This window comes from Pimephales promelas, chromosome 10, assembly GCF_988280905.1.
Source record: "Pimephales promelas chromosome 10, fPimPro1.hap1.1, whole genome shotgun sequence".
NCBI lineage: Eukaryota > Metazoa > Chordata > Actinopteri > Cypriniformes > Leuciscidae > Pimephales > Pimephales promelas.
The window spans coordinates 9,276,203-9,292,319 of record NC_142778.1 but is presented as its reverse complement, the minus strand read 5'-3'; the positions used below and the strand labels follow the sequence as shown (position 1 = coordinate 9,292,319).

At 37.5% G+C, this 16,117-nt stretch overlaps 1 protein-coding gene across 4 annotated transcripts in view; it reads left to right on the top strand.

Annotated features, from left to right (window-relative positions):
- The window catches only part of myo5aa (myosin VAa), a 96,212-nt gene that overhangs the window by 58,777 nt on the left and 21,318 nt on the right, over positions 1 to 16,117 (top strand). For all 4 annotated transcript variants that reach the window (XM_089135384.1, XM_089135383.1, XM_089135386.1 and 1 more), the window contains exons 15-28: positions 1,152 to 1,310; positions 1,475 to 1,572; positions 4,264 to 4,350; positions 4,448 to 4,556; positions 4,760 to 4,971; positions 5,810 to 5,966; positions 7,546 to 7,785; positions 9,755 to 10,003; positions 11,869 to 11,962; positions 13,582 to 13,730; positions 13,888 to 14,001; positions 14,185 to 14,322; positions 15,231 to 15,287; positions 15,691 to 15,918. In XM_089135384.1, the coding sequence (XP_088991510.1) occupies positions 1,152 to 1,310; positions 1,475 to 1,572; positions 4,264 to 4,350; positions 4,448 to 4,556; positions 4,760 to 4,971; positions 5,810 to 5,966; positions 7,546 to 7,785; positions 9,755 to 10,003; positions 11,869 to 11,962; positions 13,582 to 13,730; positions 13,888 to 14,001; positions 14,185 to 14,322; positions 15,231 to 15,287; positions 15,691 to 15,918 (2,091 nt within the window). The remainder of the gene's footprint in view (positions 1 to 1,151; positions 1,311 to 1,474; positions 1,573 to 4,263; positions 4,351 to 4,447; positions 4,557 to 4,759; positions 4,972 to 5,809; positions 5,967 to 7,545; positions 7,786 to 9,754; positions 10,004 to 11,868; positions 11,963 to 13,581; positions 13,731 to 13,887; positions 14,002 to 14,184; positions 14,323 to 15,230; positions 15,288 to 15,690; positions 15,919 to 16,117) is intronic.

Below are 16,117 nucleotides of genomic sequence, written 5' to 3'. Positions count from 1 at the left end.
CGCAAGCCGGTTGTTCCTGAAGGAGGGCTCAGTATCCACTGTATATGGATCAGGTTCGTCCTCCTCCGAATCACAATCTGTAAGTATTATTAATAATGTTTGATGCTATGTTTTCTGTAGCATGCACATATAGTTATATTGTGTTGTATGTGTTGTGTACACTCCGCACAGCTTCTAAACGGGGTAAAGTTAGTTTTGTTTTTGATATTCACCAGACATTCATTGAAAAATGGCAATTACCTCCTAAACGACTTAGCCAGGTATGTCTTCACTCTATATAATAAGCACTGCCCCTCAAAAGCCACCGCAATGTGAGTTTCGCCGGGAAAGCTCGCTCTTGACGGAGACGTGAGTAAGGGACCGTGTGGAAAGTGCACTTTTTCTGACACGTTTGTTCAAACACTATAAACAATTTTCAACACTTGACAAGCTATAATCCTGGTTATGAGCATTCCGTTGTCGACAGTCTCTGCCTACGGTTTACCAATAACAACTGACTGGGTCATTTGACCAATCGCCGCAGATTCGCGTCACTCAAAGGAGATGGAAAATGAATCGTCGAACGAATCATTTGGGAGTCGTTGAGCAAATCGGGTAAAAATAAATGCATATTATAAGACAAATAAAGTGTTTTTATCCTTGCATGCACGTTAAACTGTTTTTGGGAACTCCCAAAACAAAAATAGGAACATTTCAAATGCTATGATAGGGGCTCTTTAAAACCGCGGTGAACCAACGACAGTCTCAAAAACGTGGTTTGAAATCACTGGTGTTTCTGATGTCACAAACTAGCTTGTAACCAATCGCGTCAATGTGTAATCATCAACGATTGGATCTCTGAGCTGGTGCGAGTGAGTGGAGGCAGGGCTAATTTGGATATTCATAAGGGTGTAGTTACAATCAAGCTATTTTAAGGCTTTTCCTTTTGTTTCCAAGGAAAAAACATTTAAATGTCATTGTGGTGATCAAAGATGAGTTTTAAGGGATATAATTATTGACTACAGGGGGACTTGAAATTAAAAACAATTTAAGAGCAAATTACAGTTTTTCAATAAGACCTTTGCTTTATTTCCATGTCCAAAAGTCTGTTTGACTAATGATGGTACAGTATCTGACCAGTATGTTAAGTCTGTCTTGGCTGTAATTCTCAGTTTGACCTGCTGGTGGAGCTGTTCCATGATGAGGAGAAAGCAACGAGTCCAACCGGTGCTGCTCTGACCACTGGAGGACGCACTCGCCTCAGTGTCAAACCAGTCAAGAGCATAGCTGGCCAATCTGGCAAAGAACATAAGAAGACTGTCGGGCTGCAGGTAGAAGCCTACTCGTATTTGTACTTTTATTGAATATCTACGTACATGAATTGTATTTTTGTGTTATACTGTATAAATAAGCAGTGACAGTGAATGAGATTAAAAATACTGCAAGTTTATGTTAGATTTTGAGTGAATGTTTACTTTTCTTTCTCTCTCTGTAGTTCCGTAACTCTCTGCATCTGCTGATGGAGACGCTGAATGCGACTACGCCTCATTACGTTCGCTGCATCAAACCCAACGATTTCAAATTTGCCTTCACGTCAGTTTTTCATCAGCTTTCCGTCTTCTCTCTCTCTCTCTCTCTCTGTGTATACATATACTGTGATCATAAGTTGAGATTCTCAACTTGTAGATTCAAGTGGTGTTCACTACAAGGCCTCGGCAAACTTGCTAGTGGGCCTTAGGATGACATAAATTAATCATGTATTAATGCATTAACATAATCTAAATTTTATCTAAATTACAATGCTACAGATGAACACATAAAATCAAAATATAAACTTAAAATATATTTTAATTTTCCCTCAATAACAGTTGTTTTAATACAGAAAATAAAATGAAAAAATGAAATCATGGTTAAACAATGATTTATGTTAAATGAACCTACAGCACACATAATAAAGGTAGGGTAGGTGATTTTCAGAGAGGCTAGCAATTAGCAAGCTAGCTTTAAAAGCATAAGATCCCACTCTCCCTTCAAAGCGTCTCCAAAGCCACGCCTCCTTCAAAACACATGAACACACACAGCAGGGAGCTCTTAAAGAGCTCTTACCTAGACCACCTAGATTACATGGGTTCTAGATTAGTCACGCAAGATCTCTCGCTCGCTTTCCTTCACTGTGCACACTACGTGGTTTGGAGCACGGTTTCTGTCTCGCATTTGCGCTCGCTCTATATTTTGGGAGATTTGAACTAATTTGAGGCATAACTAGTCAATCACGAGTGGCTCAACAGGTAGATCTAAAGATAAAATAATCTTTCAGGCATTTGACTGACCGGGTTGACACTCACAGTGTGAGAAATCATGGGTGTGGCACATGAGAATGTGAAACCAATGAAATGAGTGTGTCTCAAACTTTTATTTTGGATCCGATTAATCGCGATTAATCGTTTGACAGCCCTAATACACACACACACACACACACACACACACATATATATATATATATAATATATATATATATATATATATATATATATATACACTCACCGGCCACTTTATTAGGTACCCCATGCTAGTAACGGGTTGGACCCCCTTTTGCCTTCAGAACTGCCTCAATTCTTCGTGGCATAGATTCAACAAGGTGCTGGAAGCATTCCTCAGGGAGTTTGGTCCATTTTGACATGATGGCATCACACAGTTGCCGCAGATTTGTCGGCTGCACATCCATGACGCGAATCTCCCGTTCCACCACATCCCAAAGATGCTCTATTGGATTGAGATCTGGTGACTGTGGAGGCCATTTGAGTACAGCGAACTCATTGTCATGTTCAAGAAACCAGTCTGAGATGATTCCAGCTTTATGACATGGTGCATTATCCTGCTGAAAGTAGCCATCAGAAGTTGGGTACATTGTGGTCATAAAGGGATGGACATGGTCAGCAACAATACTCAGGTAGGCTGTGGCGTTGCAACGATGCTCAATTGGTACCAAGGGGCCCAAAGAGTGCCAAGAAAATATTCCCCACACCATGACACCACCACCACCAGCCTGAACCGTTGATACAAGGCAGGATGGATCCATGCTTTCATGTTGTAGACGCCAAATTCTGACCCTACCATCCGAATGTCGCAGCAGAAATCGAGACTCATCAGACCAGGCAACGTTTTTCCAATCTTCTATTGTCCAATTTCGATGAGCTTGTGCAAATTGTAGCCTCAGTTTCCTGTTCTTAGCTGAAAGGAGTGGCACCCGGTGTGGTCTTCTGCTGCTGTAGCCCATCTGCCTCAAAGTTCGACGTACTGTGCGTTCAGAGATGCTCTTCTGCCCACCTTGGTTGTAACGGGTGGTTATTTGAGTCACTGTTGCCCTTCTATCAGCTCGAACCAGTCTGGCCATTCTCCTCTGACCTCTGGCATCAACAAGGCATTTCCGCCCACAGAACTGCCGCTCACTGGATGTTTTTTCTTTTTCGGACCATTCTCTGTAAACCCTAGAGATGGTTGTGCGTGAAAATCCCAGTAGATTAGCAGTTTCTGAAATACTCAGACCAGCCCTTCTGGAACCAACAATCATGCCACGTTCAAAGTCACTCAAATCACCTTTCTTCCCCATACTGATGCTCGGTTTGAACTGCAGGAGATTGTCTTGACCATGTCTACATGCCTAAATGCACTGAGTTGCCGCCATGTGATTGGCTGCTTAGAAATTAAGTGTTAACGAGCAGTTGGACAGGTGTACCTAATAAAGTGGCCGGTGAGTGTATATATATATATATCCAGCATGACAAATTGACAAATAATGTTTCTGGAATAAACGCCTACTCTGCCTTTAATTCAATACATCAATAAAAAAACAAGCTTCTTTGTCACAATCCCAGCAAGTACTGGAAATATCTTAACAAATTTGAAGAGGGGGGTTTTGAATATTTTCTTGTAACTAGAATCAGATTGCCTTTCTCAGAATCAAGAGATGCATAAAGATTCCCAAAGCTACAAAATTTCCCTAAGCTTTTTTCAGCATCTTATATGATGAAATGTTACCAGTATTAAAGCTGCAGCATGTCATTTATTATAGTGCTTAAAAGAACTGCAAAAGGTAGCATAATTTCACTGCATATCAGGAGTGTGCCAACCATGGCCCAAAAACCTATCTAGGCTGGCAGCTCACTAGTTTAGACAATCTGTAGGCCTAATATTATTTCTTCATGAGATATCATTCTAAATATCATTTTGAACAGCAGAAGTGGTGGTGATTCTAGGCTGATATCTGATTTGTGTCATTACCAGGTTTGACCCCAAGAGGGCAGTGCAGCAACTTCGTGCTTGTGGAGTTTTGGAAACAATACGCATCTCCGCAGCTGGTTTCCCATCTAGGTACAGTGAAGATCTATACATTACCACACCGAACTCCCTTTTGTCAAACGCTTCCTGACTGTATATTTGTGTTTGCACGACTACTTTTGTTTGTCAGGTGGACGTATCAAGAGTTCTTTAGCAGGTATCGTGTCCTGATGGTACAAAAAGATGTTTTGACGGACAGGAAGATGACCTGTAAGAACGTTCTGGAGAAACTTGTGCAGGTACAAGAAGAGGACAACTCAGCTTATAAAACTATATGTATACTCTGTGTGGGGACTTGAACTCTTTTGACCTGATTTAAAAAAAACACTTAGCAACAATGTCCTGATTTCACCCAGAATTGGAAATACTAGTTGAAGATAAAGTTTAACATTAATGAAAAGTCTAATTCTCTCTCCATTTTTTTTTTTTTTGTCCTCGATAGGATCCAGATAAGTACCAGTTTGGCAAGACCAAGATTTTTTTCAGAGCGGGGCAGGTTGCGTACCTGGAAAAACTGCGTGCAGATAAGTTGCGTGCTGCTTGCATCCGCATCCAGAAGACCATCCGCTGCTGGCTGGCGCGCAAGAAGTACCTGCGCATGAAACATGCTGCCACAACCATCCAGAGATACGTCCGTGGACACCAGGCCCGCTGGTAAGGGGACTCATCTCATAGTGGGCGGAGCCAGACTATATTTATGAAAAGCAGAATCATACAAAATAAGATGACACGGAGCTTCTAGAATACAAAGTGCCCGTTCACTTTGACTGTGGAGATGGTTCCGGAATTATAAGCCATGAGTTAAAAGCTATGAAACAAACCAGCCAGCCCAGCTTAGGAAAATTACAACATTATGAACTCCAATTTGAAGATTTGAGGAAAAAAAAATAAAATATATATATATATATATATATACTTATTTATATTTATTTAAAGACAAAGGCACAAGACTGTGTACTTTAATGAGGGAAAGAGCAAAATCATATCACATAGTTGTAGTTGAATCATATTCATCATATTTAAAATGAAGTATAAAACTATTGATTTAAAGATGTTGAATATATATATATATATATATATATCTTACATTTATTGCAAAGTATGCATACATTTACAATTAGCGTAGGGAGACATTCATGGTGCATCATGGTAGTTGGCGTTCACTGCAGAGATCTTTTGGTGCAATTTTCTCACCATGACTCTGATTGGTGGAATTTTCTTTAGAATCATGGGTAATGTAGTTTTTCACCAGAAATTCCTCTCTTAATCACCATTCTTTGGAAAAATATGTTCAAATAATGCGAACTGATGAATTCAACAAAAGCTATACCATTAATTAACAACTTTGGAGCTCACAGTATATCTGTGTTTAAGGATTTATAAGTCATTTTTAAAATATGAATGGAATTCTTACTTCTGGGAACCCAACTATTGCACCCTAAACTCTTTTTTTTCATGTGTTAACCTCTACGTTGTTCTTCCTGACCCACAGTCTTGCAAAATTCCTGCGTCGCACACGTGCTGCAATCATCATTCAGAAGTACCAGCGCATGTATGTCCAGAGAACATGTTACAAACGCAAGAAGGCCGCTGCTCTTGCCATGCAGTGCATCCTCAGGGCTTACATGGCCAGACAACTGTACAAAGCGGTGAGGAGGAAACCAGACATTATAATACCCTTTTACACATCCTCACACATACTGCACTTTTATTTACATGCACCTTTGCAGTTGTAATTTAGTTCCGTTTTTACTGTAACATTTAAACTAGCTGGGTTTTATACTTGCATGCATCAGGGTAACGTATGATGTTGGCAGGGTGGTTTATAATTAACACATTAGAAACCAATTAATTATTTCAGGCATTGGACACATGACCTGTGAAAGCGGCTAACTACACTCCTGGGCAACTGAATGGGGTTAAAAGTGCAATGGATTAAAGCCAATTTAATTTCAATTAAACTACTTTTTTATATAAAGAAGAAAGAAGTTTGTTTTTTTTTTCTGCAAGGATGCATTCATTTCAACTAATTATTCATCATAGAATTCTGAAAAAAAAAGTGCATCACGCTTTCCACAAAAATATTAAGCAACTTAACTATTTTAAACAATGATAATAATGAGAAATGTTTCTTAAGCAGTACGTCAGCACATTAGAATAATTTATAAAGGATCATGTGACTCTGATTGTAGTTTTATTGTTATTTGCAATATTGTAGTTTTCCTTTTTTTTATGTAAATGCATGATAAATAAATGCAATCAATTTTTAATTAATGCAGCCATGATGAGCATATGATACTTAGTTCAAAAATATTAATTAATACCAAACAAACTTGTAAAATCTCAAATTTTCAGTTAACAATATTAATTGTTTTCCAATGTTTTAATTTCACATTTCAAATATTTGATACAAGTTTTACTTTTATGAAAGAAACTGTATGTTTTTATCTCCAAAGCATTTGCAGCTTATAATAACAGAGTAAACAACTAATACAGTATATGAAATGATATGAAGTTGATTATCAATAACAAGGTTATAAGATAAAAATAAGATAAAATATGTAGAGACTTTTTGCACCCAGGTGTAATCTGTAACAGTAGAAAAACGAGATTAAACCACAATGTGTTATGAAATATCGAGAGATTATTTTGAATGATAAGTAATTGGCTGCCAAGAGTGTAAACACCGTTAAATTTGGTGTGTTTGGTTCCACTCTAAACTATTTGAAAAGAGCACCTTCCAGTAACAAAAAAATGAATAAATTATTGAACTAAGAAACTAGCAATTCTGTTCCACCCTGAGGTCTTTTCGACAAATTATTTTGGCTTACTTGTCTCTGGTGAAAGTTTTTGAAGCCTCTGGAAGAGGATGATTTAGCACAGTGTTGTGATGACCCTTAATGTGTTTGGTCATGTGATCTCACAGGCAGAAAATTGTTCCAGTGTAGGGACTGTCCCACTGATGGACCACAGCAGCTGTGGCTGTATTATTACTTACTCTCTCTCTCTCACTCCTCTATTTTCCTTCGGTCAGAGCTCTGTTGATCAGTGGTTTATCGAGGCAGGATGTGTAATATCTGCAAATTAAAAAGGCAGAAGGTGTGAGAGAAAAAAGCGATTTGAGAGCATTTCACTGCGCTGTCACTGTAGTGCTCACTGTCTTTCTTAACTCTTGCATATTTGTGTTGTTTTCACCTGTTCATCATGTGTTGTTGTGTGTTTGTTTAGCTTCTGCGCGAGCACAAGGCCATCATCATTCAGAAGATGGTGCGCGGCTGGTTGGCGCGGCAGTGGTTCAAGCGTTCGCTCCGAGCCATCGTGTACCTGCAGTGCTGCACCCGTCGCATGCGAGCCAAGTGGGAACTCAAGAAACTCAAGATCGAGGCACGCTCGGTCGAACACTTCAAGAAACTCAACATCGGCATGGAGAACAAGATCATGCAGTTGCAGCGCAGGATAGACGAACAGGTACCGCACTTCACATTGAGACGCTGTGGCTTAAATGTGCCTCATTTAAAAGTTTAGTTCATATGTATGTTTACATATGAAGAGTTCAGATGCAAAAGCCTCTAAGTGCCATTTGAAATTTTCTTCTAGAATGATTATTTTTATCAAGCTTGTATATTTTAGTTAATTACTTTTACTTAAATGGGGATGAAGATTACCTATGAATTGTCATTTAAGTGAAATTACTGAATTTAAATATACAAGCTTGATAAAAATGATCATTCTAGAAGAAAATTTCAAATGGCATTTAGAGGCTTTTGCATCTGAACTCTTCATATGTAGTTTAAAACTCTCTTTTTTAGTCAATTTTAGTCAATATGGAATGCTTGTCCTTTGTCTTCCTGTGCATCCGTGTAATTTGTTCCATACAACAGTTTTTCATCCAGCTGTTATGTAGACACTATTTTTCCCAATCAGATTCTACCCACCTTTTTTCCTGTAAATATCATTTAGTCAAAAAAAAAAAAAAAACATCAGTTAATGGAAGGAAACTGGGTTACAAGCGTGCTTTCATGTTGACTTCATGATGTCAGTGTTCATTTGATTCTTTCTGCTTTTAGTTCTTTTAGAATGAGCCATAGTGTGTTAGCTGTGTATGATCACATCATTTAAAGGATTAGTTCACTTTCGAAAAAACTTTTGCTGATAATTTACTCACCCCCATGTCATCCAAGATGTCCATGTCTTTCTTTCCTCAGTCGAAAAGAAATTTAGGTTTTTGATGAAAACATTCCAGGATTTTTCTCCATATAATGGACTTCAATGGGAACCGGATGGTTCAAGTATCAAAAGACGGTTAATAACTGTTTCAGATGCAGCTTCAAATGTCTTTAAACGACACCAGACGATGAATAAGGGTCTTATCATGCGAAACGATCGGTTATTTCAAAACTTATTCCAAAAATGTAACTTTTATAAGGACAAATGCTAGCCTTGCTATATTCTCTGAGGCGCGTTTGTAACGTCACGTAATACGTAATTACGTTCAAAAGGTCACGGGCGACGTAGCCGGAAGTACAGAATCAAAATCGTCCGACATCGTTGTTTTTCCTTTTAATTCCTTTTTTTGTAAACGGCGTTTGAGTTAGTTTGCACGTTCAACCTATGCGTTCAACTTGTAAACACTGACTCTGTACTTTCGGCTACGTCGCCCGTGACCTTTTGAACGTAATTACGTAATATGTGACGTTGCAAACGCGCCTCACAGAATAGAGCAAGGCTAGCATTTGTCCTTATAAAAGTTACATTTTTGGAATAAGTTTTGAAATAACCGATCGTTTCACATGATAAGACCCTTATTCATCGTCTGATATCGTTTAAAGACATTTGAAGCTGCATCTGAAACTGTTATTTACTGTCTTTTGGACCTGAACCATCCGGTTCCCATTGAAGTCCATTATATGGAGAAAAATCCTGGAATGTTTTCATCAAAAACCTAAATTTCTTTTCGACTGAGGAAAGAAAGACATGGACATCTTGGATGACATGGGGGTGAGTAAATTATCAGCAAAAATTTTTTCAAAAGTGAACTAATCCTGGACTTCCCTGTGCAGGATTTTTGTCTGAGTGTGTGTTTATGTAGCTGTCAATGTAATGATTCTAATGACAATTAATGGTTTTAATTGAAAATGTATCATCTTGACAAAATAGTACAATATAGGTTAAATGTCAGTTTAAAGATTTTGTTTAAAAGCCGGAATCCACGTTGAAAAGGAATTTTATTGGGACATTGGAGTAACATTTTTATTAAACTTAGAACGAAACAGAATTTTGCAAGGCAAAAAGACTGCTAAACAAAAGAATTCTATGGCGTAAATAAGATAACTTCACTAAAGTAAAATGACTCTGATTCTAGAACTAAAATTCTGCCAAAATAGTACTTACGTAATTAAATATAATGAACTGATGTTCTGTTTTGGTTTCACTCTAGAACAAGGACAACCGTTCTCTCAGCGAACGTTTGAATGGTCTAGAGATCAGCCATGCTGCAGAGTCTGAGCGCATGCGTGTGGAAGTCCACCGTCTGCGAGGGGCAGAAGAGGATGCCAAAAACAACGCCAACAAAGTTACAACTCTTATGGAGGAGCTGGAGCGACTACGCAAAGACCTAAATAACACACAGAAGGAAAAGAAAGCCATCGAGGAATGGGCGAAAACCTACCAGGACGAGATGGAACAGGTGCTGCACGTTCACTTGTATAGCTGTGAGCACTGTACTAGTGCGATGCTCAAAAAGCTGAGGGTCATTCACTTTCCCAATCAGTTCATTGGTGTCATTAATTTCTATGAACTGAAAACCAACTGATTTATTGATGCATTGAGTCATAACCCAATCCTGGGCTGTCCATTTCTTTATACCCTTCCCTCGCTAACTTCAATTCGTCTCGTTCACTCTGAAGTACGTTATTGCTAACATTGAGCGCCCACTACTGGCGGAACTCTTGCGATGGGACGCCATAAGCCATTAATCACTTGGAATCCGCTATGGATCTGATTTATTATTTACAGGGGTTTTTTATCCTTATTGATTTGTTTTACGGACCATTCTGTTTGCTTGATTGGGCTGTTGGACAATATATAAAAAGTGACACAAATGAAAATGATAACAATACAATGAAATATAACTGTAAAAAAAAGTTTAAGATAGCTAAAAGTAATATGCCGGTAAATGTCAAAATAACTCCAATATCAAATATTAGAGTTGTGTGGGAAAATTTGGCGCTGTCTACTGTGGCGTAACAATGTTCACATTGTGGTCTATGGATCTCCCTGGTGTACATATAAGTAGACTCGCTCCCTCTGACGAAATTGAGGGATTGAGGGTCTGTCCCAATAATACTTTCTTCACCCGCTTGACGAAGTTGAACGCACATCAAAATGGCGGTGGGGATTGAGCTTATGGAAGTGTGCTATATGTCTAAAAAGTGGAGTTAGATACAAGTCAATTCATTCAGACAGCTTAAATTCACTGATGCGTTTGAGTCGTCTCCCATTGGTGTCATTTGAATGGCTCATTTCAGTAAACGGATTCATAGGAAACGCGTTCATTTGATTCATTACTCAGTAGTTTTCCAGAAGTCAGTTAATTTGGATAGCTCATGTCAATTACTGATTGAAAAAGTGATTAATTAAATGTACCACACTACATCCATGGTTCCAGTGTCCTAAAGTTATCCCATACCACTGAGTGATTTATAAAACCTTTGCAAATTAGTTTAACAGAATAATTACCGGTTAAAAAAAAAGTCTAAAGGTGCATTTACACCATGACACCACGATTTCAACTTGTAAAAAGCATTCATGTCCTCACGGAGCTCGTAATTACATTATGCATTTAGGCGTTGATAGTGGTGCCGTAGAAACGCATAATTCTGAGGATGTGAACAGCTCCGAATATAACGTCACATGTTGTCATCTTGAGACTACGGTAATTACGACATGGCTTGAATGCAGCATTAGTAGTTATTAGTGTATGACTCGAATATAAATGAATATTTTAGTGTGTGTTTGATCTGTTTCTCAGATGTGTGTTGATTTGATTTGTTCCTACAAAACCTCATTGATGGTATGACATTACATTAGCAAATTCTAGTTGCTCTCCACAATAGATCCTCAAAAAAGTCAAGTTAGACCCACAAGTTACCCACATTACCCTGATTTTAAATAGATTGTAGAGCCCTCTAAAGACAAAGATATACTCCAGTTTATCTCCATATTCAGGGTTTAGAGAAACACTGCTTTAAACCTGGGAAGAGAAGAGACCTGTACATTCACACAGGTGAGAGAGAGAGAGAGAGAGAGACTAGCGCTCAGCACAAATGTTAGAGGTAGTTCTAGTTTTAGGATGGTACAGTAGAGGAATAGAACATTTCTCGTTTCCCAGCAGTTAAATCAATGTTCCCGTTCAATAAATACAAGAATCTGTGACACGATGTAGCTTACCACAGCTAATGTAATGTTTGTATATGTATATATATATATAATCTTATAAAGACTAAAATGGCATGCAGTCGACTGATTGTGTTTGTGTAATATTTGTGACAGATGATCTCAGAACTAAAGGAGCAAAACCACCTGCTGAAGAACGAGAAAAACGACCTGAACCGACTCATCCAAGAACAAGGCCAGCAGTGGACAGGTAGGCAAAAACTTTTTGAAGAATATTTAGTCACGTTAAAGCTACACTGTGTAACTCTTTTAGTTTATTCTTAGCTAAAAATACATAGTTCTTTCAAAAAAATATGTGCTCATTAATGTATATTTACTTCGTTCAAGTAATAAAGTATTCTCGTGAGTTTATAATATGCCATTGAAAATACATACGGGTAAGGGGTTCTAATGTCGGTCGCCATGTAAAGTTGAAAGTACATTAGCCAAAGAGGGACATACCCGTTAATTCAAGCTTCGCCTTTCGCGTTTATGTTTGAGTTAACACTCATGGACGAGGTCGAACCGGAAGCCAGGTTAATCTTGGACTACATTGGCCACCGTAGGAGTTAAAACGAAATCGGAATTGAGAGGAACAGAAACTAATATTCACTGGATGGTCATATACCCTTTCACCACTAGATGGGGGTAAAAATCACACAGTGTAGCTTTAATCATCATTTATATGCACCAGTATAGCAATATATTGTAATAAACATTACTTTTTAATGACAAAATGTAACATTTATGTTGGTGATTTGGTTTCACTTTCATGGACTTTTAGTTTGTGTTGCTTTATTTCCTGTATTTCCTTCCATAATTGTGGTTTCTAGTTTGTGTTAATTTGTTGTCATGGTCATAGATATATATACCTATATATATATATATATATATATATATATATACACACACATCTACATTATCGTCTGTTTTTGTGGGCTGCATAAACCATTCGCCATATTGGAACAGTCGAAGCCTGTCCGTCAACACTCGAGAGCAAGTTAACTCCACTTGCAACCATGATTAATGCATGTCTGAATATCGACGTCTGCAATAGACTTTGCAGATGTTTTTGCTAAACTAACTCAATACAACAAGACAATAATGGTATTGTTTTCTTGCACTTTGAAACACGTTTTCAAAGGTTTGCGTTTTCAAGCCCTAAAAACGCTGCTGTCATGTAAATAAGTGACCAAAACTCATAAAACGTTTTCAGTTTTTATATGAAAATGGCATTGTGTTAACGGCCCCCGAGTTCATTGTCTTGGATGTCACACTGTTACGTGTCTTCCTTTTTTTTTACCTTTTGTATTTTGATATTGTTTATTAAAGTAGTTTGCTACATTTAGTTCTGCACTGCCTCATCTCATCTTCTTTAACCGATCATTCTGTGACGTACAGTACATTTTTACTAAACAAAAAAATGTCACATGGGAACAAACTGTGAACATCTTTGAGTCATGGTTTCAAATGAATTGTTCAAACAAACAATTCTATTACTGCATATCATCATTGTACCAAATCAATTGTTTAAATCAGACATTCTGTTTAATATTTCTGTCTTATAGTCTTTATGAAAATGAATGACCAAATGGCACATTAAAATCATCAGAAAATATACTATTCTAATAATATAAAACAAGAAAAATATTGAAAAAAAATTGTTTCGACCAGTCTTCACACTGCTATACCTAGAGTACACTCAAAAAAAAAAAAAAACAAATCTAAATCCTTTATAAACAGTGTCTGTCATTTATGTGCATTCAATATCAACCAAGTCAATATTGGGGATTGTGTGTAAATGATGTTTAACATGTCTGTGTTTTATAGAGAAAATGCAGAGGGCTCTGAAGGAGGAAACCCAGCAGCTAGAAAACGATTTAAACGAGGAACGGTCTCGCTACCAAAACCTCCTTACCGAACACCTGCGACTAGAGGAGAAATACGACGATTTGAAAGAGGAGATCTCACTTGCAGTGGTAAAGACACATTCATCTATGGATTACTTAATTTCACATCTTATAAATCAACTAATCAATGTGTATTCTGAAAGATTAGCCTGGTTTAGGCTCAGATCCAGCACACTCCTATTAGTAAAAGCCTCCTGTCCTCTCATGGGTCCTTTCTTTCTTCTAGAATGTTCCAAAACCTGGCCACAGGCGCACAGACTCCACACACAGCAGCAACGAATCAGAATGTACCTACAACTCCGAATTTGCAGAGTCCGAGGAAGGGTCCCGCGGTGGGGAGGTGAGAGCAGAAGTCACTTCCATCATTTATATTACACAGTTGTTTATGATATTAAATCGATTTTAGGCTTGGTAACTAATTACTTTTCTGACATTCGTTGGCTGTTGACGTTTTAAATATCCTAGAAGTAAAACATAAAATGGCACATATTGTGGGTATAAAAATGTTTTATTCTCTCCTTAGGATGTCTCCAAGGCAATACTGGATATGTCCCTGTTCCTGAAGCTACAGAAGAGAGTCTCCGAACTAGAGCAAGAAAAACAGTCACTGCAGAACGAACTCGACCGGAGGGAAGAGCAGTTTCAGCGGGCTAGAGCTAGGGTACACACACATACACACACTCGCTTTGCTTTCTAAATGAGAACATACCATCAATGTTTTTTTATTAGGGCTGTGCAAAAATTAATTGCGATTAATCGCATCCAAAATAAAAGTATATGTGTTTACATAATATATGTGTGTGCTGTATATAATTATTTTGTATATATAAATACACACACATTCATGTATATATTTAAGAAAATGTGTTATTCATATATAAAATATTTATATTTATATAATATAGATTATATATTATATATATATATATATACAGAATTTAAGCGCAAATAATTCTTAAATATATACATGCATGCATAGGTATTTATATATACAATATAATTATATACAGCACACACAAATATATGATGAAAACACAGACTTTTATTTTGGATGCGATTAATCGCAATTAATTTTTGCACAGCCCTAGTTTTTATTTTAAGTTAAACATAGTGACTCCCACGTAACCCAAATACTAAAATAATATAAGTACGTGTTTTTGACTAAAATGAACCATTCATTAACAAATTAATAGAATTTTTACGGTTTACAGTTTTTCTCTGTAAATTATAAAATAGCCTTTTCACTTCCAAACATGAAATGTCCTTTTAGATTTACTTTAGTTTTTCACCATAATGTATATAGTTAGTAAGGAATCTACAGTTACCAATTAAGATTTTACCATATAATTTTTACAGTGTTTTAGTTTGATTATTTCAGTGTGATTTTTTTTTTTTTCAATCTATAGCTAAGTAAACTCAAACACACATTCATACATACATACATACATACAGCAAAATTACCATTTTCTCTGGTTATAATTTTGCAGTGGTCTCTTAGCTCTATATATGTTTGTTTTTTTTACAAACGCACTGTTACTGTAATTGAAAATGTGTTTTCTTGTTGGCCAGGATGATGAGGAACATAAGAAAGCTCGTGGTGCTGAGCTGGAGTATGAATCTCTCAAGGTAAACACAAGCACACACAGACATAACTCTCATTACATTGCCAGATTTACTATGGTGCGTGCAAGTTCGCACTAACTCAAAAACGTACGTACTACAAGAGTTGAAATCTGACGTGTGCTTTGATCGTAGCCACCACTGCCAGTAAATATATTTAAATGTCTATTTCAAGTCAATTTATGGCATCATTATGTTTTCACTATGGTCTTTGACCAATACTTATGAAATTACAACTGTGTTGAAACACCTTCCTGTTGCCGTAGCTGGATATAGAACAACGTTTTCCCGTAAAACGGATGTCTAAAATAGGAAGATAAAGCAGTATACAGTTGTAAATTATGTTAAATAGTAACATTTCGTATTTTAAATAAACATTTTTGTATGTTGATAATTCTGAATTCTCCAGCGTCAGGAGTTGGAGTCTGAGAATAAGAAGCTCAAACATCATTTGAATGAGATGCGTCAGTCTTTGAGAGGCAGCGCCGAGGCCGGTTCCGCTGCTCCGGGTTCTCCTCCGTACACTGTCCTGCTGGATCAGCTGAACTCCTCCAACGAGGAGCTGGAGGTGCGGAAGGAAGAGGTGCTCATCCTGCGCTCTCAACTCGTCAGTCAGAAAGAGGCCATGCAACACAAGGTCAGACACGAAGCCTTTCATTCTTACTTCAGTTTTTTGTGCGTTAATATCTGTCACTAACATTCTTCTCCTCACAAGTCTTGTTAAGATTTCTAACTTCATCTCTCCTTTTGTCCTGTGTTGCACTCATCACTTATCAGGATGAAAAGGTATGTTGGTCAGACAGCAGAACAATCATTTACATCACTTCCATCTCCAT